A 24294-nucleotide genomic window follows, 5' to 3' on the forward strand; every position below is an offset into this window, starting at 1 on the left:
TCTGAAACTGTAGGTCTCTGGGCTGTAATTCTCCTATTTGGAGTTGTCAGAGGTTCCATATGACCGTTCTCTGCCACAGACACTCCCCGGTAGCACGTACCTGAATCATAAGGCCCAGAGTCCACATGACATGCACATAGCCAGGACTGCCAAGAACTGTTTCTTGTCTGGGCCCCACTCAAAGCCACTGTCTTATGGGTCACTGTCCTTGGTGGGAGCAGCACTCCAGATGTTGTACATGTTACCTCCAGGATTGAGCCTCACAAATTATATCTTTTTATTTTTTAATGTTGGCTGCGGACTCCATTGCTTTGATTTGGCAAAGATACTGTATCAGGAATCACAAGTTAGCACTGTTGCAATAAACTACTGTCATTCTCCATGATTCAGATGGTGAGTGAATGGGATGAGGAAGAAGTCACCCATCCTTCCATAACTCAAGCTGGATGGCAGCACCAGTTTCTGCTAACCCTGCTGGAATGTGGTATTGAGTTTGACTTAGCATGTTGGAGATAGTCCCAGGGACATCTGTTAGGCCCTACCCCCATGGGTCTGGTTGCCAGTATGGAGATTTTGCCAGGTAGTAAATATCTCTCTTTCCTTTTGGAACTAAGGAAATTACCTTAAGATGAATCTGTGAATGTCCAATGAATCTCATTGGACCCACCATTAAATAGACTTGAACCAGAGCTCCATCTGTCATTGGCCATAAGAAGCTCAAAGTCTCATAATAAAGTGGACTGCTTTGGCATTCCGGTCTCAAAGCTAGCGTATGGTGACTCCTGAAAGTCTGGGTATTTCCCTTCTCCCAGTGCACTGTCACTCCGGAAGTAGGTTGCTCTGGAAAAGCAACAGCTGCACAAAGGACCCTGAGATCTGCTTGAAAAGGGCTCCAGGTGTGTGGCCTGATTAGGTCTGGGAACTGAGTAAAAACCTGAAAATTCCCATCACTGCAACTCAGGTTTCTTCCCAGCACTCTTAGAATCTTCTCTCCCATACACATCAAGCAATACTTTAGTAGGCTTCCAAGCATCTGTTTCATTTCTGGGGACCTTAATGGTCAATTAACTATTGTTCCAAATCCTTAGAGGTCAGAACTCTAGTTGCCAAACTGGATTATTGTGGTAGATGTGCCTCCCTGTCTCAAGTCAGGAGGCATGGCTTTCTAGTCTCTGTTATGCTGGGATCCCATTATTTGCTGACCCTCAAATGACAGCCACCAGAGTGGCTTTAAAGATGGTGCTCCAATCACTAATACATTTTAAAAAATTTTATTGAGGTATAGTTGATTTGTAAGTGTTGTGCTTTTAACTATAGCTCCCATGAGCTTATCGCTAGAGCTTTTTATCCTACACTGGAAGTTTATACCTTTTGGCCGCCTTTGCCCATTCCTCCTCCTTTTTGGCAAGCACCAATCTGCTCTCTGTTTCTATGAGAGCAGTATTTTTAGATTCTGCATGAAAGTAAGATCACACAATATTTGTCTTTATCCATCGAATTTATTTCACTTAGCATAATGCCCTCAAGGTCCATCCATGTTGTCACAAAAGGCAGGATTTCTTCTTTTTTTTTTAATGGCCGAATAATAGTCTGTTACATATATATATATATATATATATATATTCATATTTTCTTATTTTCTTTACCCCTTCATCTGTCAATGGACATTTAGGTTGTTTCCGTGTCTTTGCTATTGTAAATAATGCTGCAGTGAATATGGGAGTGCACATGTCTCTTTGAGATAGTAATATTCCCTTGGATGTTTACCCAGGAGAGAAATTGTTGAATCATATGGTAGTTCTATTCACAAGAGTGAAGCTAGAGCCTATCTCACACCCGTCACAGAAATTAATTCCAAATGGATTAGACCTAAATGTAAAACATGAAACCAAAATATATAAAGAACTCATATAACTCAACAGCAAAAAAAACAAAAACAATCTGATTAAAAAATGGGCAGATATGAATAGATATTTCTCCAAAGAAGACATACAGATGGCCAACAGGTCCATGAAAAGATGAGCAACATCCTTAATCCTCAGGGAAATGCAAATCAAAGCCATAATGAGATACCACACTACTTTTAGAACGACTTATCAAAGAAACAAGGGATAATCACTGGTGAGGATGTGGAACAAAGGGAACCCTTGTGCACTGTTGGTGAGAATGTCAGTTAGTGCAGACACTATGGGAAACAGTATAGAGGTTCCTTAGTGATTTATTTTAAGATGAACACTGACGTAATCACCCTCAGGTTGTGCAAGCAACCCAGAGGCCTTTCTGCTCCATCTTCCTTGCTAATTCCCATCCTTCCCCTAAAGGTGACCACTACCCTGATACTTACCTGCCTCCTGAGAAATCTGTATGCAGGTCTAAGAAGCAACAGTTAGAACTGGACATGGAACAACAGACTGGTTCCAAATTGGGAAAGGAGTACATCAAGGCTGTATATTGTCACCCTGCTTATTTAACTTATATGCAGAGTACATCATGTGAAATGCCAGGCTGGATGAAGCACAAGCTGGAATCAAGATTGCTGGGAGAAATATCAATAACCTCAGATATGCAGATGATACCACCCTTATGGCAGAAAGTGAAGAACTAAAGAGCCTCTTGATGAAAGTGAAAGAGGAGAGTGAAAAAGTTGGCTTAAAACTCAACATTCAGAAAACTAAGATCATGGCATCCAGTCCCATCACTTCATGGCAAATAGATGGAGAGAAACAACAGAAACAGTGAGAGACTTTATTTTGGGGGGCTCCAAAATCACTGCAGAAGGTAACTCCTGCCATAAAATTTAAGATGCCTGTTACTTGGGAGAAAAGCTATGACCAACCTAGATAGCTTATTAAAAAGCAGAGACATTACTTTGCTGACAAAGATCCATCTAGTCAAAGCTATGGTTTTTCTAGTAGTCATGTATGGATGTGAGAGTTGGACTATAAAGAAAGCTGCTGCTGCTGCTAAGTCACTTCAATCATGTCCAACTCTGTGCGACCCCATAGATGGCAGCCCACCAGGCTCCCCCATCCCTGGGATTCTCCAGGCAAGAACACTGGAGTGGGTTGCCATTTCCTTCTCCAATGCATGAAAGTGAAAAGTGAAAGTGAAGTTGCTCAGTCGTGTCCGACTCCTAGCAACCCCATGGACTGCAGCCTACCAGGCTCCTCCATCCATGGGATCTTCCAGGCAAGAGCACTGGAGTGGGGTGCCATTGCCTTCTCCGAAAGAAAGCTGAGCACAGAAGAATTGATGCTTTCAAACTGTGGTGTTGGAGAAGACTCTTGAGAGTCCCTTGGACTGCAAGGAGATCCAGCCAGTCCATCCTAAAGGAAATCAGTCCTGAATATTCATTGGAAGGACTGATGCTGAAGCCTGAAGCTCCAATACTTTGACTATCTGATGTGAAAAACTGATTTCTTAGGTCAGGCCCTGATGCTGGGAAAGACTGAAGGCAGGAGGAGAAGGGGACAACAGAGGATGAGATGGTTGGATGGCATCACCAACTCAATGGACATGAGTTTGAGCAAGCTCCGGGAGTTGGTGATGGACAGGGAAGCCTGGTGTGCTGCAGTCCATGGGGTCACAAAGAGTCAGACACGACTGAGCAACTGAACTGACTGACTGACCCTGATACTCAGTTCTCTTTCATTAGTCCGATTGCCTAGACCCGAGTCTGTATGGAAATTCAGTTTATAACAGAGATGACCTCTCAAGTCACTTAGGAAAAGATGGATGTTGCAATAAATGTTATTGAAATAACTAGATAACCATCTGGAAAAAGATAAAATTAGATCCATAGTCAAAACCACCAAAATACCAAAAGAGTCAGAGCTAAATGTTAAAAATAAAACAATAAAAGTAGTTGTTCATTGATGTAGTCAAACATCGACTTTGTAGCTGGTTTTTGGATTGGGATTTTTTTTCATGTTCTATGTAGTTCCCCATATCGCTAAAAATTGGAGTTTTTTCATTCATTTTTGTGTGTTCCAAACATTTTGTTAAATTTCCTCTTCTGATGTCACAGCTTCCATTTTATTTGTCCATATGAGTTTATACCTTTCTCCTCCCCTATAATTTCAACAAGCTCGTGGAAAGGAAAGTTAGCTAAATGTGATATTTAATTGCATACTTAGCAGATACCCTTTTCTTCCTCAGTTTTCCTGTCTTCACAGAGCTGATTTTTTTCTGATTTTTTTTTTAATCCCTTTCTGTCACGATGGAGGCTTTTTAAATAATTTGGAATTGTTCTCTCTTCTAAAATAATGGATTAAGAAACTGCTTGGGAATCTTGCATACCTGGGTGGAACATACCTGCTATCTGGGTTGACATTAGGTTGCCTGGACAGGGAACCAGCTTTTCCCAGGCAGGGAGAAATGGTAAGGATAAGCTAGGTTGTGCCGCAATGATAAACATCTTTCCAACTGGCAGTGGCTTAAAATATTTCTCACAAGCTATTTTTCCATCAGGAGCTCTGTTCCTCAGACCACTCAGGACCCAGGCAAACAGTGGCACCATCTGGGGGTGGGTCTGTTGTTTCAGGGGCAGATAAAAAGAATCTTGTGAGCCACAGGCTGTCTTTGAATGCTTCTGTCAAGAAGTTCACATTTCCTTGATGCCAGAGAAGTCCCACGGCCATGCCTCAATCCAGTAAGAATGTGTACTCTAAAGAGAGGTACCATATTTGGGTAAGCAGTAATGCTGTCTGAATACAGAGGGATCCTTGGAGAGAAACACTTGGATTTATGGCCTGGCCAGGGGTAGGTGGATACACACTTGGCTGGCACTCTGCTGGATGCCAGGGGAAGGGGCAGGAAATGATTAAATATTTTATTTATCTATCACAGGAACGAACGGCTGGGAACTGCCATTCGGCAGGCAAGGAACTCCTTCCTGTGACACGCTTGGCACGGTAGGAAAACATCATTCCTGGCTTGCGGAGGGGAAGGGTGAAACCCTAAAACATTTTTACAAATCAAATTTTTCCTTTCTGAGCGTGAGTTAGGAATCAATGCTCCTTCTCACTACCCGTCCAGAAAAATCACAGCTTTTGCAGTGAGTCTATGTCTGTGTGACAACTAACACAAAAATGCAAAAAAATGCCCATTCCCCTTCCACTCAGTGAACTGTGCGTATCAGGGCCAGCCTGTTCCCCAAGAATATAGAAACAATACCTTTCATCCAACAACTGGTTTTTGTTTTTGAGAAGAATACAGGGTCTTTCTGGTAACGTGGCTTCTCTCTAGGGAAGAGAAGGGAAGGCTTGAAGTAAAAAGAACACACAGTGAGTGTCCACATTCAGAGGGATCTGAGTTCAGTCCTTCCTTTACTGTAAGGTAACTTTGCTTTTTCTTTCTATACACTTACAACTATTCTAAAAAAATCAAGTCTATTTTTTTAAAAAAAGGTTTTTTCCATGGAAGGAGTCGGGGGAAAGGGTCAAGAGTCAACCAATCAGGAACATCCAGGGATAGTCTTACTGTGCGAATCTGCTGAAATTTGGTTGTGTTCGTATTGCAGGACAGGGCCCAAGTCCTCCTCCCTGCCTCCAGGGCCTGTGTCTTGATGGAAGCCTCCATCCAGCAGGCAGGCAGGTGAAGCTCCTGTCCAGCTCCATCCGAGCAGTAATGCTGCCTTGGGTTCCGATCTTGTATGCAGCGCTTCCCAGTTCCTTGGCTCCACGGGACCTGCTGGCCGGCAGCTGCTCTGCCCCCAGACAGGAGCACAGCAAGCTCTGGCTTCAGCCCTGCTCAGCACACTGCATTTCTCTCGGTTGCTGATCCACAGTATTCACCTCGTTTTGGGGGTTGGACAGTATGTTTTCTGGTTCTCCCTTTTCTGTATTGCTGCTGTGTTTCTGGGTCCACGTGGGTGTCACCTAACTGGAACGCTGGCTCTGCACCAGGCCTCTTGTCCCTCCTTTCCCTCCGAACACCCGCACGCCTCCTCCTCGCCACCCCCGCTGCCTCGTCCCCAGCCTTTCTGGACCCTTGCTGCCTTTCTCACCCCACTCTTCTCAGAGCCACTCCCGCACCCGTGGCTCGTGTGCACCCCTCATAACCTGCGGTCACTGTCTGCCTGCTTCACTCCGAGGACTCTCTCCCACATCCGGTCCCATTTGGACCTTGTCGCTCGGTCTCAAATCTGACCCACGCATGCACAGCTCTGCCATACACTCACCCATAGGTCATAGTAATACCTCACAGAAGATCAGGCAGGCAAATCATTTTAAGACCTACAAAAACATGAGTAATTTATAATACTGAGATGAGCAAAGATTTTCTGCCCACGACACCAAATCCAGATTTCTTAAAAATGAATGTTAAGACGACTGAAGTTAAACTTTTGTGTAGTATTAAGAAAAAATGATTTTGTAAAGACAAGCTAGGAAAACATCTACCACTCAAGACAGTCTAACTTCCCTAAAGTAGAAAGGTGGCTATAACTCACAGAGGTCAAACAAGCCGGTGACAAAATGGTGAGATGGGAATGGGCAGCACCCCCAGAAGAGGTGCTGGTATAAATACCAATAAACCCAAATATTGCTACAATTAAAAAAAAGCAATTATGTAATCTATTTTTGCTCCTCGGAGTTGCAGTTTTAAAAATTCATATGGAGGGGGGGTTGGCAAGCAGGTAGGTATTTTTGTTATTACTGAAATGACATGTTGGTAAAAACTTTTCAGCAGGCTACATTAGCAATGTGTTAAAATGTTAAGCATCTCCACTCTGACCCAACAACTCTACTTCCAGAAACACATCCTAAGTAGGTCTCAGCGGGGCAGAGAGGAGAGGGACCAGCATTTGCTGTGGGCAACAACCCCGTGTTTCTCACTAGGAGCCGGGACGCAAATGCTGGAGCAGCTACATCCTGGAATGGTGCTGATGGAGAGGGAGGCACCGCCATATCACGTGTCCAAGACACACATGTGAATGAGAAGGCAGGCTGCACAATGCCAGCAGAATGTTCACATTTTTGCAAAAGAAAAGTAGGTTGACATAATCAAACAGAAGGCGATATTCTGAATATTCATCAAGCTGCTAGCAGTGGTGAACCCAGAGAGGTGGGGGCCAGAACACTTGTACTTTATAAATTACACATACACACACCTTTTTAATGAGCATGTATTAGTCTAATAAGCAGAAAAATACAAGTAAAAACAACAAATCATGATTAGTAAAGCGTTTCATAATTATTTTTAAATTTTTTAACATAGTGGATGATGGGTAGAGCTCTGATTAGTCTGTCCTTATTCATAAAGACAGTATATGAATCAGAGTAAGCAACAGGTCCACTGTTACGGATGAACGGCATCAGAGCTTTCGCTTTGTCATAACTTGCCCTCCAAACTCTGCTGCTCACGTCCAGGCATAGTGTGCCGTCCACGCTAAGAGCTCACCCGGCCAGGTGTGTGTCAGAAACCACCTCAGCGGCCGGGACGCCAGGCACCTGAGCAGACAGAGCCACTGCGGGAGGGGGAGGCAGCCCTGGGCCACCCAGCTGTGCCAGGCCAGTGCCTCTGAAGACAGTTCGCTGACTTCGTGCTCCCCCCCAAATCTGAGGTGTACAAAGGGAGCCAAGACGCTCACCCCGGGAGAGGGCGGGATTCCTCTGCAGGGAACAGAGGGAAAGCAATCAGCCGGGACACCAGTGGATCCGCGGAGGGCCCAGGCTGCTCCTGTTGTTGCTTCAGGGCCTCGAGGTGGTCTGGACACCCCTGGCCAGAAAACAGGCAGTGGCTCCTGCGGCCAGCGGTTACCAATAGTGACCACATTGTTATAAAGATGGGGGAGACCGTGGCTTCGAAAAGGGATGGGAGGAAAAGGACTCAATTTTCCAAAACTCAGATTTTTTTCTTCTACCTTCCTGAATAATTTGGGTAATTTTTATCAGGTCCAAACGTAATTTCAGATGAGGTAGGCAGTTTGTCTACTCCTGCTGTCATCCTCGCGGCAACAGTCAGGCTGCACCGTGGAAGCATTCGTGTCCGGGGCGGGGGCGGCGCAGACTGCAGGGGCTTCTCAGTTGGCTATTTTCTCAATCTCGTCCAAGTCGTCCGTGTCCAGTCTTTCTATTTTCTTATCTGAGGGAAGAGAAAGGCGGGTTCAGAGAGAGCCCCGCACAGGTCGCAGGGCACGCAGGAGGGGAGGGGCTCCCTGGGACGTGCCCGTCCCCCGCCGCAGGCCTCCCCGCGCCCCCGAGGTGGCAGCCCGGCCGAGCGCTCCGGGTGCACGGAGGCCATCCTGTCCTGGGGAAGGCAAGGGCCGGGACAGGGACAGGGCCCCTCCCGGGACTCACTGAAATGCTCCTGGATTCTATTCAGGATGTTCATGCTGTGCTTGCTGTCCACCATGTTCACGGCCAGGCCCCGCTTGCCAAAGCGGCCGGTGCGCCCGATCCGGTGCAGGTAGGTCTCGTTGTCCGGGTTCCCGTCCTTGTCCACGGGGAGGTCAAAGTTGATGACGACAGACACCTGTTCCACATCGATCCCTGCGTGCGGGAGAGTTGGACACGAGTGAGCGCGGGAGACAGAAATCGCCGCTGCCCGGTCAGGCCCACCCTCACCCAACTCAGGCGGAAGGCAGGGTCTGGGACAGGCCAGCTCTGGGGTTGGGACACGGGCAGGTGGCAGAACCCAGAGGGAGAGGACGGGACCATCCCGGTGCTGGCCAAATTCTGGCATCAGCCAGAGAGCCTCTGCTGGATCCCAGGATCTGGAGAAGGAGCTGACGCCGCACTGGGGCCAAGAAGAGCAGGCGCCGTCCTCAGCCACCAGCCAGCACTCCCGGCTTCTGTGGACAGTCTCCTCAGCTGAGGAGCCCCACAGGCTCGCCCACAAAACAGCATCTCCCCCAAACCACCGCAGCCTCCCACACACGAAGCTCTCCCTGCCGCCCCGAGCCTGGCGGGCCAGGACCCGGTCTCCGCTCACCGCGGGCACACACGTTGGTGGTGACCAGAACCTTCTCTTTGCCCTCCCGGAAGCGCTCAATCACCGCAGCCCTCTGCTCCACCACCATCTCCCCACTCAGCAGGGCCACCTGGTGGCCTTCTTTCGAGAGCTCTGCGGCCAGCCAGCTAGCTGTTTTGCGGGTCTGGAGTGAAAAGAATTGTTTTAAATGAAGACACCTGTAAAAAAACAAATGAAAACACCTGCAGAAAAGTGGCTTTTTTTGCTGTTAACACACATGAATGCTCTACTGAGTTCAGTCAGCAAGATGGGCTTAAAGTTTCTGAATATTTTTTAGCCACATGATTTTTGGGGGGATAAATTACATCAATGATCTCAGTGTTGTTGTGGTTTGAGCCAAAGGTCTTCATTCTGAAATAATCTACATTCTTAATGCTTCAAAATTATTTACTTGGAAGTTATTTGGAATTTTTTCCCCCCAAGTAATCTCTGAGAAGTAGGGATCGGAGAAGGTTTAGCTCTTCAGTCTTCCCCTTACAACTCATTACAGCCTGAGAGACTATGTCCTGGGACCGATTTATCTCCTTTGCAGCCACAGGCAGTTAACACGGTCCCCAGCGCTAAGTGCAGCTGGCTGAGTGGGAGTAGCGGGGCCACATCCTCCGGGGGCCCCCACCCCCACGGGACACCGCCGCTGCCTGCTGCTGCTGCTCACGTGGCAGAAGATCATGGCTTGAGCAATGGTGATGGCCCCGTAGATATTACACAAGGCCTGGAACTTCTCGTCTCTGCTGTTGCACAGGACGTAATACTGCTTGATGGTGTCCAGTGTCTCCTCCTCACGCTTCAGTTTGATGATGTTCGGGTCGGGGACCACTTTCTGGGCAAATTTCCAGACAGAGTCTTCAAAGGTGGCAGAGAAAAGCAGCATCTGGCAGTTCCTGGGCAGCATCCTGCAAGGGGAGGCCCAGCTGTCCGGCATGACCCTGACCCGGGCTTTCCCTGGAAGGACCGGGGCACAGCCTCCCCAGGCCTGATGACCTGCATCCCCAGGAAGGGGCAGCGGGGAGCAGCTTTGGGGAGGAAGGGGGAGCAGCCGCGGGGCAGGGATGGGTGACCAAGAGTCTCTGGGTCTCCCTCCTTAACCCGGGCGGAGGGCGCGCTCAGTGCTGACACAGAAATGGCCCATCAAACAAGTGCCCCTGAAAGCTTCGAGGAGCCTGGCAGGGGCGAGAAAGCGAGTGTGCGGTGACAGGAGCAGGAGCTGCAGGTCGGGAGCCCAAAGTCCCTCCCGCTCCGGGCCTACCTCTGGATGCGGATGCTCTGGTCTTGGTGGCCCTGGGTGGCTATCATCACGTCGGCCTCGTCGAGGACGAACACCTTGATCTTCTTGGGGTCGATGAACCTGAGCTTGGAGCACCAGTCCAGAACGGTCCCCGGGGTGCCAATGACAATGTGCTCACTGATTTTCTGACCTCTTTCCACTGTGGAGACAAGATGTGTTCTGCGGGCATTTCTATCTAAAACTTCTGGGTCCTTCTGCTATAAAACGGCCATGACACCTGTCTCACTGTACTGTGGGTGGGAATAAATTGCATGAATCTTCCATGCATGTTAGTTTCCTTTACCTACTTCCTCCTGTAATTTCCCATCACCCAGCTCTTTTTCTTTAGCATTACTCTTATTCTTTTTATACCATCCCTTCACTCATGCTTCACTGATTTCCTTATAAATTGTTATTTTTGAGTCCCAGGATTCTGGCCCAGTGATTTTTTGCCTTGTTAGACATTCTAGTTGTGTCGATGGTTTTCCTAAATACAAATTCTATTAGAAAAAAAAAACACAATGTGTATACATTACTCTCCAACTACTGCTGGTAGGAGTTGACACTGCTTTATCCATCAACACAATTACTAATGCATGGGACTTCCCTGGTGGTCCAGCTGTTAAGACCCCATGCTTTCACTACAGGGGGCAGAGGTTCAAGACCCTGGCTGGGGAAGTAAGAACCTGCATGCCATATGTCAACTGTCGCCTGCCGCACCCCTCCTCCCCCAAAAATGCAATTTAGAACATTAAAAAAAATTTACTAATGCCTGTAGCTTTTGATCAGAACTTCCACTATTAGGAATCAATCCTGTGTGCATATGAGTATGTGTGAAATAACATATATACAAGGATATACATGCATCAAGACATAACTAATTAAACAAAATATGATGCACCCAATGGATGACACCAATAAAAGTATAAAGCTGTTTAGGAACTGATATGCAGTAATCTCCGAAATACATTATTAAATGTGAAAAAGAGGTTGCAGAGCAACCTATATGCCAATGGGGGCAAAAAATAATACATGTGGTATGTGTACGTGTGTGTGAATGCACACATCATATATGCACACACACAGTATCGCTTGTCAGCAGCCACACAGACCGTCTCTGGTAGGACACATGAGGCACTGTTTAGTACTGGGTGCCCTGTGCTGGGCTGTGCTTAGTCACTCAGTCGTGTCCCACTCTTTGTGACCCCACAGACTGTAGCCCACCAGGCTCCTCTGTCCATGGGATTCTCCAGGCAAGAGTACTGGAATGGGTTGCCACTTCCTTCTCTGTGGGTGCTCTAGGAAGGAGAACCAAATGGTTGAAGGGTATAGGAGACAGAAAAGTTTCTACCATATACCCTTTTTAATTTTGAAACACATGAATGTTTTTAACTTAAATTTTAAAAACAAAATTTAAAATTTGAGAAGGGGACTCTGGTTAGGAATACATCAACTCCATTGGAAGAGTTTTAAATGAAATCTTCAACACACTGTGATTTTCACTGCACACTGCTGATCAGTCTACACTGAATTAAAAAAAAATAGTACATTAAGTGGTTATTACTATATTTAATATATAGTAATATATTAACTCCTCACACACAGTGAAGTCCCCTGTTATAATAAACAATCTAGAGAAGATCCATGTTGTCACAAGGCTCCAGTATAGTACACTTAGTTGCACCTGTCAGTTTGAGACATCAAACACATACAAATACACCTAGCCTAATAATTTCTGGTTAAAGTGCTACTGCTGCATGCTGAAACATGATGGTTTTCTCCAGGAAAAGTCCTTGTGTGATCATCTGTGTGTGAACTGTACAAGCCATTTTTGTTTGTTGACTGACAAACTATAGAAAATTAACTAGGGAATCTGATATACACTTTCTTGAGTATGAACAACGAGAGCCTGACTTTTCAGTGAAAACAATCGACTGTTATTTGCTGTCATGATAACACTTAAAGTGTAAGAGAAAATCAGAACTTTGGGAAAACTTAATAGTGTTGCTGTAAACTTGAGAGTTTCTCTGTATGTAAACTCCTCTGAGTTGTTTGGTGGTGACATGAATGCATTTTAAATGCTATTTAAAATTCTGTATAATGAAACATGTCAACATTCTCAGCATAACTCAGTAAGACATTTGGTATTTGCCAAATGACCAAGGTATAATGTTAGAAAATTACTATTGCACAAAAGATGCATTCAAAGTGCAAAGGAGAACAAGGAATTTTAATGTAACAGTATGAAGAGGTCATTAATATGATTTCAAATATCACATGGCAATTATCTTTTACATAATTACTACTTATTGGGTTTTGGTATGGCATCCTAAAAACAGTATCTGAAATTTTAAGAAAGGCTAGATTTTCTTCATATTCTTCCAAAATAAGCACTTAGGGCCCTCAATAAAGTTTAAGAGTAAGAGTTGAAAGGTTTAAGAATTGCTGCTCGAGGCAATTATAAACAGCTGAATTGAAGGGATGTCCCTCTTCTCTTTGTCTAGGTAACGCCCGCTGCTTCCTGAAGTGAGTGTGCCTGTGTATACTCCCCACTGGAGCCCGTGAGCTTCCTAGTTCTGCATCTTGGCCAACACTTGGTATGTCATACTCCCTCATTTCTACCATCTGAGAGGCATATAGTGGTTTCAACCGACGTGTCCCTGATGACTAATGAAGCTATATTTCTTTTCCCATTCACCAGCCATCTGAATTCCTTCTTTAGTGAGGGGTCTGTTCACTCCTCTTTTGTCCATTTTCCTATTAGAATAATTACTTTTTTCTATTTGATTTGTAGTTTTATATTCTGGTAACTTCCCCATTACCAATTTTCTACCTGTCCTCCTATTTTAACTACATTCTCTAAATTTTGCAGAAAAAAGAATTGGTGGAAGGATTTCTGATTTGGTAAGAACTGTACATGCTCGTAGATCACTCTTACTAAAGCTGTTTTACCTCTGAAGAAAGGGATCTGATCCAACCTACCATCCTCCCTGCTCTCTCTCGTAGGCAGCTTTCAGAACTCTGGATGCTGATTTCAAACCCTGCCTCCTCAGGGAAACACTCCACACTTTAAGAGCCCCATGACTCAGGCAGGGATTTTTTAACAACTTAAAATCTTATTTTAAGAGTGGAGAGAATTATTAAGAAATGGGCAAGTATTTAAATAAATTTGCTGAAATCCATGCTGGGCTCCAAGGTCAGACTGAACCAGAAAGTTGAATATCACCTCATCTTCAAAATTCAAACACCCCACCTGCTGCCTGAGCTCATAGCCTGGGTCTTTATACTCACATTTATTGCCTCGAACAGCATAAGCAAGCTTTAGTTCTGGATGAAATTTGCCCATTTGTTCAATCACTTTTCCTGTTTGAAGCGCCAGCTCATACGTCGGGGAGAGGCACAGACACTAACGGGCAGATCATAGGAGATGAGTTTAGAAAAGCCTTGCAGTGGCAGGCCACAGGTTCTAGAGCAGCAGGAACACTGGTTATCATTACCACCCAAACAGTGCGGGGAGCCCCGTGCCCATCAACCCGGCCTGCCTGTCAGCTGTAGACGGAAGTCTTCAGCAGGGAGGCCTGGCTTGGCAGATGCTGTCAGAAGCCACATTCAAGGCTGCTGCTTTGAATCCTACCCATGGAAGGGCCTGTTGTGCCATTGGGCTTTGCCTGAGCAACAGTCTGAAGCATCAGAAGCATTCAGATTCCACCAGGGATGCCCTTGTCAACCGCAGCCCCCAGATGGCGCTGCCCTTCCAGGGCCCCCAGGACCCCCTCACCTGCGGGTATCTCTCTGCTGGCTCCACCCGGCTGAGCATGGCCAGGACGAAGGCGGCCGTTTTCCCAGTACCAGACTGCGACTGGGCAATCAGGTTCTGTGGGCTGGACCCAGGAAGAACAGAGATGAGGATAACATTGGTTAGAAACAATCAAGTATCCAAATGTTCTCTCTGGGTGGTAGGGAAAGGGATTTTTCCCCTCATTTAGGTTTTCTGCCTTGAGCACAATGATAAATTTTTTATATGTTGTTTAAAAAAACCTGCTTAAATATTAAGGGAAATGATGATTATTTTAGATGGGCTCACACTAAATATTCATCCTAGACTCTAGTGCAGCTAGAGTTCCCTAGTTTTATACCCCAAGAGGCCCATGGGAATTGTGCCTTCAGAGTCAAATCTGGGCAAATCTTACTGCATGATGTGTCTTCAGGACTCGGCTCCTTCTGTGTGCTCCCTTTTCCCACCTTCGGAAAATGTAAGATACTAAGTCGGATGCTTCAGAGGAAGCTTTCGTATTTCACTCCATGTAATTCAGTGTCATGGGAACAGGTGGCATTTTCATCATTAAAAAAGAAAAGCAATATAGTTGAATGAAAAAAGTTGCTATATAAAGTATGCTATGTAAAGTATTATCTAAGGTTTAAAAATATGCCAACTACTCTTTAGATCCTTAGGGAAACATAGGTATGTAGTAAAAGGATAAAGAACCATGAGAAATGATGACCCACTTCTGTGATGCGCTCTTGGGTCGGGGAGGGGCTGTGAGTGGAGAGGGTTACATGGGGACTACAGTTGTCAACTAGATTAATGATGCTTTATTTCTTGGCAGGATGCGTTACAGAAATGTTCCTGATATGGTTCCTGATACTTTTTTGAAGGCCTCAAAATTTTCAAAATTATTTTTAAAAGTGTTTAAAACAGCACTGACTTTCCCTATCAGTTTTCATTAAGTGGAAAGGGCAGAAAATGTGTTGAATTGCACCTGATTCTCTTGCCACCTGTCCAAGCTGTTTCCCTGAAGAAGCCTGCTGCTCCCAATGGCTCATCTTGTGCTCAGGAACACTACTACACTCTTGGTGGGAGATGCGAAACCCCATCCTGGAGATGTGTACCAGGGTCTGTATACTCACGGCTCAGCAAGCATCATGGGTAACGCATTCTCTTGTATCTTGGATGGCCGATTGAAGCCCATGGCATAGACTCCCTGGAGAAGCTGTGGTTTCCTAGGAGGCCGGGGAGAGAGAGGATGGTTCCTAGCTGTCGCAACTGTTTTCAAGACCTAAGATTTTATTTTTCCCTATATCTAGCAAACAGAGATACTTTCTGTCTCCGTCAGACATATTTCCCTGTGCCTTAAAAAATACTAACTAAAAATAAAACCAACATCTTTCCCTACTAAATCTTGATCTGAAACTATTATGCAATTTATAAAATCTGGGCTAGTTTCCTTTCTTAGAGGAATTCATCTTTCAGTAGACCCACAAATTTGATTGGCCTGGATACAGTAAGAATGGTTCCTATTAATTCACAGTATAAAATGAAGTATGAAAGATATCTAAACGCAAACACCGCTTACTGTACCGCTAAGACACACAAGCCCCTTTTGAGAAGGAGACTTGGTTCTCCCTTCTCAGTGCAGGCGCTCCACGGAACCACAGCCCTGTTGTGTTCCATGGGCCTTCCAGACAAGCCAGCCGCACAGAGACTCGGGACCACTGAGACCTAAGAACATGGATTCAGCCAGTTTCTAGTAGATAGGTGACGGAGGTTCAGTTACCACACTGGACTTTACAGCTGCTCAGGTCTACTACGTCTAGTCAAAAGCACCAACTTCTTATACAAGTGGCTGCACAACAACTATCAATTAAAGCTGTTCTATAGCACATCTGTAACAAGCTCTCTGCTACTTCTAAACTGACAGGATGTTTAACAAAAATCACACCAGATTATTATTAAAGAAACATCAAACTAAGGCAAGAATGTTCTCTCAGCCTTCCTGAGAGTTCAACAGGGTCTCTAAAAGGCAGTTTTTCTGGCCTCTGGTGGTTCTCAGACACAAAGAACTTTGAAAATTAGTGTATTTCCATTTGGAAGAAAAGGCTGTGAGGCTTGGCAGGTTCTGATTTAGTTGCCAAGAAAACAAAGTTACTACTGAAAGAGGACTCAAGTGATCCAGGAACTTTCAGTGGCTCATTATTTCCCTTTTATTTTGCCTATCTTTTCAGTACAAAATAAACCAAGTATATAGGTGGCCTAGGTTTTATTCTTTGTTTCGTTCAGCTACTAACAATTAAATCAGAAAGAACTTGCCTTTTCAGAGGCCAGTTCATCACTGGTTGACCTGAGAGCTCCAGTCCTGGGGGGGGGGGGGGGGGGCGGTGGCGGGGAAGGCCACACTTTAAAAATCTTATTTTTATTTTTTATTTAAAACTTATTTTTTATTTAAAAATCTTAGCTATTGCTTCATTAACACCTTGATTTGGTTTCTAGTTAGTTCTCTGACTTTAAGTGTGTATGTGTGGGCAATGAACAAGACAAAGAATCCATTCATTCCACCACTTTTTTATTCACCAGCTATTCTGTCTATGATTTGGGTGCTGGTAAGCAGCAAGAACGGTAGTTACATCTTGTATTACTCACAACACCCAGCCGTGTCAAGTATATAAACCAATGACCCATAAATATCTCTTTACTAACTTACTGAAGGGAACAGAAAACTTGGTATGACGTTATATAATTCTCTGCATTTAGAGTAAGGACACCTTAGAAGTCATTCTCAGCACAGTGCCATAAATGTACACACTTAAGGCTTGGTCTTGGGTTCTGGATTTTTTGAAAAAATTCTATAACACTGAAGGCTGATTTTCAATATAGTTACTGGGAATCCTGCACAGGCTTTTTGGACAGATTTTATAAAAGTAGATAAACTTTTCTTAACACTGTAAACCCTATAGTCTAACAAAAGGGCTTACCTAATAAGAAATGTTCCTGACATCCAGAAATCACCTGTCAGCCAATATTTTATTGAAAGTTCTAAGAGCATAAAAGAAAAAAGACTTTCAGCTATGATGAATAAATCTGTGGCATTTAAAATTCCCTAAGGAGGAAAACTGGGTTGCCAAGAGACAAGGGTGGAGGGAGACCATCACTTTTTCATACTTTTAAACTTTTGAATCATGTGAATTATTAACTAGTCAAAGAAAGTAAATATATATTAAGATTTTAAAAGAAAGCAGAGAGGAAAATTCCCACAAGGTCTCTGAGATACTAAGTCTTACAAAAGAGGAACTAGCAAGGATCAGTTGTTCAAAGGAACAGGTACTCACAGCCGAAGCTCCTCGAAGGACTTGACTGAGTAGAGCGGAGAGCTGGGATCCCGCTGTAGGACTTCCACTTGGTTGGTGTTATCGACAAGGTTGCTTCTGATCAGCTTGTTGAGTAAGGACTGGGCGGCTCTGTCCTCTGTAGGAAAAAACCAACAGATCTTCCTCATACTCATCAGGCAAACCCCACGTCTGCACCCACTCCTAGATAGCCCAGCAAGGTGGGAGGAAAACACAATCACACCAAAAAGTCTCACTTTAGCTCCTGATCCCTAGATGCAAATAGGCTGAGTCTCTGGACAGTGTTTATGTTTCTATGCACCACTCATTCACTCGTCTCCCTTCTTCAGTTTCTGACCTCTCCACCTTCTCAGGACCCCGAGAAGGAAACACCATCAGAAGCGCCTCCACATGCTGTGGTGACAACCCACACACCCACCTGTGTTTGTGGGCATCCTCTCTCTACCTTCGCTGCTATTAACTATGGATGGACAGTTATGCTCCTGATCCCAGCCCGTCTTCTGGACAGGGACATTCCTCCCAGCAGTGACCCTTCTCTCTTGCATTCTGTCTCTCCCTCTACTAGATCACTCCCACCAGCATGTGTACATGTTTTGCCATCCCTCATCATAAATCTTCCTCCTTTATCCTACATGCCCATCCACTTACCGCCCTAATTTTCTGCTCCCTTCATGGAGCATTCCCTCATAGGGCTGTCTGTACTTAGACTGTCCACTTCTATGCTGGCTCTGCTGTCCACTTCCTATTCTCCCCAGAGTGCACACTTAGAGGTTTTTCATTACTCTCCCCACGTGCCTTCAACAGCCCCTTGTCAAACTCATCAATGACTTCTACATTCTAAGTCAACTGAGTAGCCAATTTTCAGTTCTGTTAACTTATTACCTATACAGGACTCCCTACCTTTAAAACACTTCCTTATTCCGGCCTCTGGGACACCACCCTCTATTGGTTCTATCTCACTGACTGCTCTCAATCTCCTTGGCTGAGTCCCCTTCATCTCCTCGATCTTATAACTCACAGTGCCTCTGGCTCCAGAGAGGCAAGTCCTGGGTGACAGGGTTTCAAAGATTAGTTACCTTTCTCTTCTTCATCTGTTTTCTCTGGAGTGGCATTGGTTTTGATAACACCTACACAAGAAAACAGTTATCATAATCAGAAAGGCAAATATCAAATCCATTCAAAAGGTGGGACAATATAAATATCAGACCTTATTTAAGTGATCAAAATGTAAATAGTTGGGTTTCTTTATGTTTAATGGATTTTTATTCTAAGCTTAGTGCATAAGAAAATTCAAATTTCTAGAAATGTTGGTTGACTTCAGAGTGATGTCACCTCTGACCTCCTTATCCTAATTTAAAATATACCATTATGTTAGCAGACACAATGAGACATAAGAAAGAAAATAAAGGTATTAAAAATTTAAAAGAAGTAAAATGATCACTTTCTGTAGAATATGTGATTGTAAACTTGCAGGACTAAGAGTATAACTTAAAAATGACTACAAAATATCTCAGTTAAAGATGAAAGAGCTAGGTGCAAAATAAATAAATAGAAAACAGTAACTTTTATAAATACAGATATTAGTGAAGAGATACTATTTATAATAGCAACTAAAAGATAAAATACTGCATCTAGAAATAAAGCTAGCAAAAAATATATGAAGAAAAACTTTAATAAAACTCATAAACTGATGCAGAGATAAAGCTAAAAAGCCTATAAATAAATTAAAATGTAACTCTAAGACATTCAATTAACCCACAAGAAAGCAGGAAAAGAGGCAGAGAAACAAAATATGAGGGGACAAACAGAAAACAAATAGTAAAATTGCTAACCTAAACCTAACTGCATCAATAATTACCTTAAATGTAAATGGATAAAATACTCCCATTAAATGACAGTGAGAAAAAAAAAAGACAGTGATTATTAGAATGGATTAAAAAAAAGCAAGATCCAACTGTTAGCTGTTTATAAGAGGCAAACTTTATTTTTTGTTTTTAATTGAGGTACAGTTGATTTTACAATATTGTATTATATGCAACATAATGATTCAAAATTTTTATAGATTATACTCCTACAAGAGGCACTTCAATATAAAGACACAAATAAGCTGAAAGTCAGGGGATGGAAAGAGATGCAACCAGTAAGCATATGAAGGCTGGATTAGCTCAGGTAATGCAGATTTCAAGAATAAAATCATCACCAGAGATAAAGGAGGATAGTTTTGTGTTTTTTTTTAATTTTAAAAAATAATTTTACTTATTTGTATATTTATTTATGTGGGGGAACTGTGCTGGGTCTCTGCTGCTGTGCCAGCTTTTCCCTAGTATCAGCAAGCCAGGGCTACTCTCTAATTGCGGTGCATGGGCTTCTCTCATTGCAGCGCTTCTCCCGTGCAGAGCACAGCTTCTAGGGCACGTGCGCTTCAGCGGCTGCGCATGTGGGCTCAGCAGTTTCGGCTCCTGGGCTCGAGAGTCCCAGGCTCAACAGTTACGGCACACGGCCTGAGTTGCTCCACGGCATATGGAATCTTCCCAGATCAGGGATCAAACCTGGGTCTCCTGCATTGGTAGGTGGATTCTATATCATTGAGCCACCTGGGAAGCCCAAATAAGGATATTTCTAGTAAGAGGATCCATTCATCAGGAACACATAAATGTGAATGTACCTGGCAACAGATCTGTAAAACACAGGAGGCAAAACTGACAAAATTAAAGGGAGAAATAGGCTATTCCACCATTACAGTTGGAAATCTTAATACCTCTCTTTCAACAACTGAAACAACTAGACCAAAAAGCAAACAAACAAAAAACAGTCAAGACACAGAAGATCTGAGCAACACTATCAACAAAGACTTAGTACAGCTAGCTAGGTAAATTTTTTTGTTTTTTAAATCTGGAAAACTAATCTATCCTTATCAGTCATGAAACTGTTAGGTAGTTAGAATAGGAAACAGGAGTCCAGAATGGCGGTGGCTAAAAGACAAGGAAGGGAAAAGCCCGCAAAAATAGAACAAAGGAAGGTCTGAGGACCGGAGTGAGGACCTCAGGTAGAACAAACAGCACTCCTGGCTAGCCCAATTTACATAGGGCAGGCCCAGGGGGAGGAAAAAACATATAAAAAGAGGAGCCAAAGGGCCGGGGTCTCTCTCTCCCTCCCCGCCCGCCACCGCCGCGTGCTCCCCCACTCTTCGCATCTTTGGGTTGGCATGCCCTCATGCCTCGAGGATGGATTTTCCTGCTATTTTCTAAATAAAATAGAGCTGTAACACTGATTTGTCTAAGAGCTATAACACGGTCTGTCCAAGACCCAAGAGCTGTGACACGCCTAGGGCTCTAATGTCCGTCACTTCAAACTTTTGTTGAGACGAGACAGAACCGAGGAGAATCCACTCGCCTGACAACACTGAATTTACTGGCTCTCAGATCTGGTGCCGACATCTGCCACAGGCGCTAGTGAAAGCTGCTTTCCACACTGCAGCTCAGAGTACAAAGCAGAAGCACACATGTAGATTGTAGTTACTTGTGACTCACCATTGGTCTCTGGTTTGACTTTTTCTTCCTTAATCTGCAAATTACTCATCTGAATGGGAATGAAAGGAAACACTTAAGAGCAGAGACACCTGATAACAGAATACCATGAGTTACAATTGACTGTTAAAACCGGGTTTGAACTTCAAGGCTTCACTTATTCACGGATAAATACTACAGTATTACTCAACCCATGGCTGGTTGAATGTGGGACCACATATACGGAGGTGCAATGTTATCTGGGGATTTTCAACTGCAGTGTGGGTTGGGGGCTCATAACCCCCAAATTGTTCACTGGTCAATCACATTTATCAAGCTAATGCACTTAAGTCTAAATGGTAAAATAAAAGGGGTCTTACCCAACCATTAGGACGCAATGTTTTAAAACATTTATTTACACCAACCACTCAAGAAACAGAATGGATAAAACCAGATATGAGTATGTTTAGGTCTATATTTGTATTATTCATAGGATTGTAGGTTAAAAAAGATTTGAAACCAATTCTCAGTAACTGTCTCTAGGGAATAGCTGATGCTGAAAACTAGTTTTAAACTCTAGAGTACAAATGATAACCTTTATAATATTTTTCTATTTGTGGATAACTGTCAGTTTTACACCCCTGAACTGATTCTGCCTGAACTCCAGTGCCAAATCTCCAAATGCTTCATGGGTACTTTATAGACAGGAGTTAACACAGCAGGTCTGACTGCTAGCCTTCAGAAAGCCAGCCTGGAAAGCTGAACCCTGGCAGGCTTCTGGGAGCCTGGATGATGAGAAGGTTCCCACCATTCCCCAAACTGCTGAAGGGTTCACTAACCATGTTTCTAAAAACATATGATGGTTTATGATAACTGCTTTCCTTCCAGGAGTCTGGAATTTTGGTACCTGTGAGGCAAAGAATGACTATGTGACAGGTCCCCAGTAAAAACCCTGAGCACTTAGTCTCTAACGAGCTTCTTTGACAACACTTCGTAAGTGTTGTTACTAACTGTGGCTAGAGGAATTAAGCAGGAATAAAGTGGAGCTTCTGACTCCTCTAGGAGAGGACTGTTGCAAGCTTGAGACTGGTTTCCTCTGGACTTTTCAACATGGCCTTTTCCTTTTGCTAATTTTGCTTTTCATTGCAATAAATCATAGCTGTGAGTACAATTACATGTAGAGTCCTGTGAGTCCTCTGAGGAAACCACTGAACTTGGACACCTGTTGGTGACTCGCAACACAGGTACTTACCAAGTTGTCTCCTTATTTCAAATTCAGAACTGGCAAATCTGTACTCATCACCCTACACATCAAATCTGCTGTTCCTCCCATTCCACTAAACCTGTTATTAGCACTTTATTAATGCCACCTTGTGGGATCCAGGTTGAAAACTGCAATCTATGCTTTCTCTCTCTTCTTTTTCCCAAATCTTTTGTTGTTATTGTTTAGTTGCTAAGTTATGTTCAACTCTAGTGTGACCCCCGTGACTGTAGCCTGCCAGGCTCCTCTGTCCATGGGATTTCCCAGGCAAGAATACTGAAGTGGGTTGCCATTTCCTTCTCCAGGAGATCTTCCCAACCCAGGGATCAAACCCCCATCTCCTGCATTGGCAGGCCGATTCTTTACCACTGAGCCACCAGGGAAGCCATTTAAATCTTTTATACCTCCACAATTATCTCTTAAATCCATCCTTTCATCTACACTTTCACCATTCAATGCAGGCCCTCTATCTCCGGACTATTAGAGTAATTTCCACACTGATCTTTTCTTTAGCCACCACTCCTAATATATTCTGTTCTCTGTAGTCCAATAATTCTTGCTAGTCCTCAGATCTAATCTTGTCAGTATCCTTAAAATTGCCCAAACCATTCAAATAAAGCCTCTCCTCTGTAAATTCTTTGTTAAGGTCTAAAGTACACTCTCTATTTTCAATACTGCTCCTACCACAACCCAATAGCCTTATGCTGCAGCAAAAATTATTCTGATTCTTGTTCTTTGTACAAGTCCAGCACTTTGGTACATTCTGTTCTAAAATGCTGTTCACCTTCATCTCTCTTCAGTTCAGTTCAGTCGCTCAGTCGTGTCTGACTCTTTGTGACCCCATGAACCGCAGCACACCAGGCCTCCCTGTCCATCACCAACTCCCGGAGTCCACCCAAACCCATGTCCATCGAGTCGGTGATGCCATCCAACCATCTCATCCTCTGTCGTCCCCTTCTCCTCCTGCCCTCAATCTTTCCCAGCATCAGGGTCTTTTCAAATGAGTCAGCTCTTTGCATCATCTCTCTTAGTTACTGTAATATCCAGCACAAATATAAACTTCTTCACAAGGAATTTCCCTGACTTTCTTACTCATAAACATCCTCTTCCCACTCAGAGTTCAGTTCTAACATGACTCTTACCATTTTCACAATTCCCACCAGTTAGCCTTGTTAACTAAACCATAAAGGTTCTTCCTATACTTCCCTGGACTTAGTCCATTTCAACTAGCTGCTGAGAAACTGATAATCCTTCCAAAGCAATAAATGGTGACTGGAGAAGAGTTATAATTTAGGCATTAAAAGGTTACTTAAGACTTCAGACTACAAAAAGCAACACAAAGAACCCCTATATTCTTAAAATCAACAGTCCATTACCACCAAATCAACATACCTTAAAGAGGTAAGAATAGAGAGTCACAGTTTACACTATAATTACCTTCCCGTTGAATGGATCTTCATTAATTAAAGAACCATTGCATGAAATTAAATGTCACTTTAAACACCGATGAAACAATTTGTACTGCCTACCGCAACGTTTGCAACAGATTGAAACACTAAATATAAACCTGAATCCGTTATTCTGCCAAGTGATACAAACTGCCAACAATGTTAAGTCGGCATCTAAAAATTGGTAAAATAAGAGTAACACAGAATCACTCAGAAAACAGATGAAAAAGAGAATCAGCACTGTTCCTTTCCTTACAATCCCCACTGAGAAGGAGGTGCAATGAAGGAAAGACAGTTTACAGAGCAAGTACAGGATAAAGCCTTCAACTGGCTCAGATCAAAGGAAAAGGCTCCATACTGGCCTCTTCTGCCTTAGCGGCAAATCAGGGCCAAGAGATTCCCCGCAGCAAACCTTCGGGGTGTGCAGGCCCCGGGTCTGCTCAACCCAGACAGCTCCCCGGACCCCAAGCAGTGTCAGCTTGGGCCCTCGTACTACGCTCGCCCCGCCTGGAGCTGAAGCCACTGACCGACTTGACAGCCGCTTCCTGCTCGTCCACTGCCAGGGCCCACGAGTCGGTGGCCATGGTCCCGGCGGAGGAAGGCCGACTTGGGAAACACACACAGCGGCTAGCGCAGCAACACCAGCCCCGGCCCGGCTGCAAGCGCCAGACCCACACTCACGCGGGCCGGAAGCGGCGGTTTCACGAAGATGACGTCAGT

General features: G+C 44.2%; 1 protein-coding gene across 3 annotated transcripts; it reads right to left on the minus strand.

The window, feature by feature from the left end:
- Positions 1-7112: 7112 nt before the first annotated feature.
- On the minus strand, positions 7113-24279 carry LOC110142342 (ATP-dependent RNA helicase DDX19A). 3 transcript variants are annotated; one of them, XM_020901482.2, is made up of 12 exons: positions 24102-24279; positions 20890-20938; positions 18436-18486; positions 17342-17477; positions 15146-15238; positions 14016-14118; positions 13529-13643; positions 10220-10397; positions 9629-9866; positions 8935-9097; positions 8301-8492; positions 7113-8085 (listed from the first exon to the last, which is right to left on the minus strand). In XM_020901482.2, the coding sequence occupies exons 1-12, from the start codon at positions 24156-24158 to the stop codon at positions 8024-8026; spliced, it is 1437 nt and encodes a 478-aa protein (XP_020757141.1). In that variant the 5' UTR covers positions 24159-24279; the 3' UTR covers positions 7113-8023. The 3 variants fall into 3 exon arrangements, with proteins under 3 accessions (XP_020757141.1, XP_020757142.1, XP_020757143.1); XM_020901483.2 differs by lacking the exons at positions 18436-18486; positions 20890-20938; positions 24102-24279 and adding an exon at positions 16988-17048 and having other exon boundaries at positions 17342-17383; XM_020901484.2 differs by lacking the exons at positions 15146-15238; positions 17342-17477; positions 18436-18486; positions 20890-20938; positions 24102-24279 and adding an exon at positions 14428-15132.
- Between the last annotated feature and the right edge of the window lie 15 nt (positions 24280-24294).

This window comes from Odocoileus virginianus, unplaced genomic scaffold (assembly GCF_023699985.2).
Source record: "Odocoileus virginianus isolate 20LAN1187 ecotype Illinois unplaced genomic scaffold, Ovbor_1.2 Unplaced_Scaffold_15, whole genome shotgun sequence".
NCBI lineage: Eukaryota > Metazoa > Chordata > Mammalia > Artiodactyla > Cervidae > Odocoileus > Odocoileus virginianus.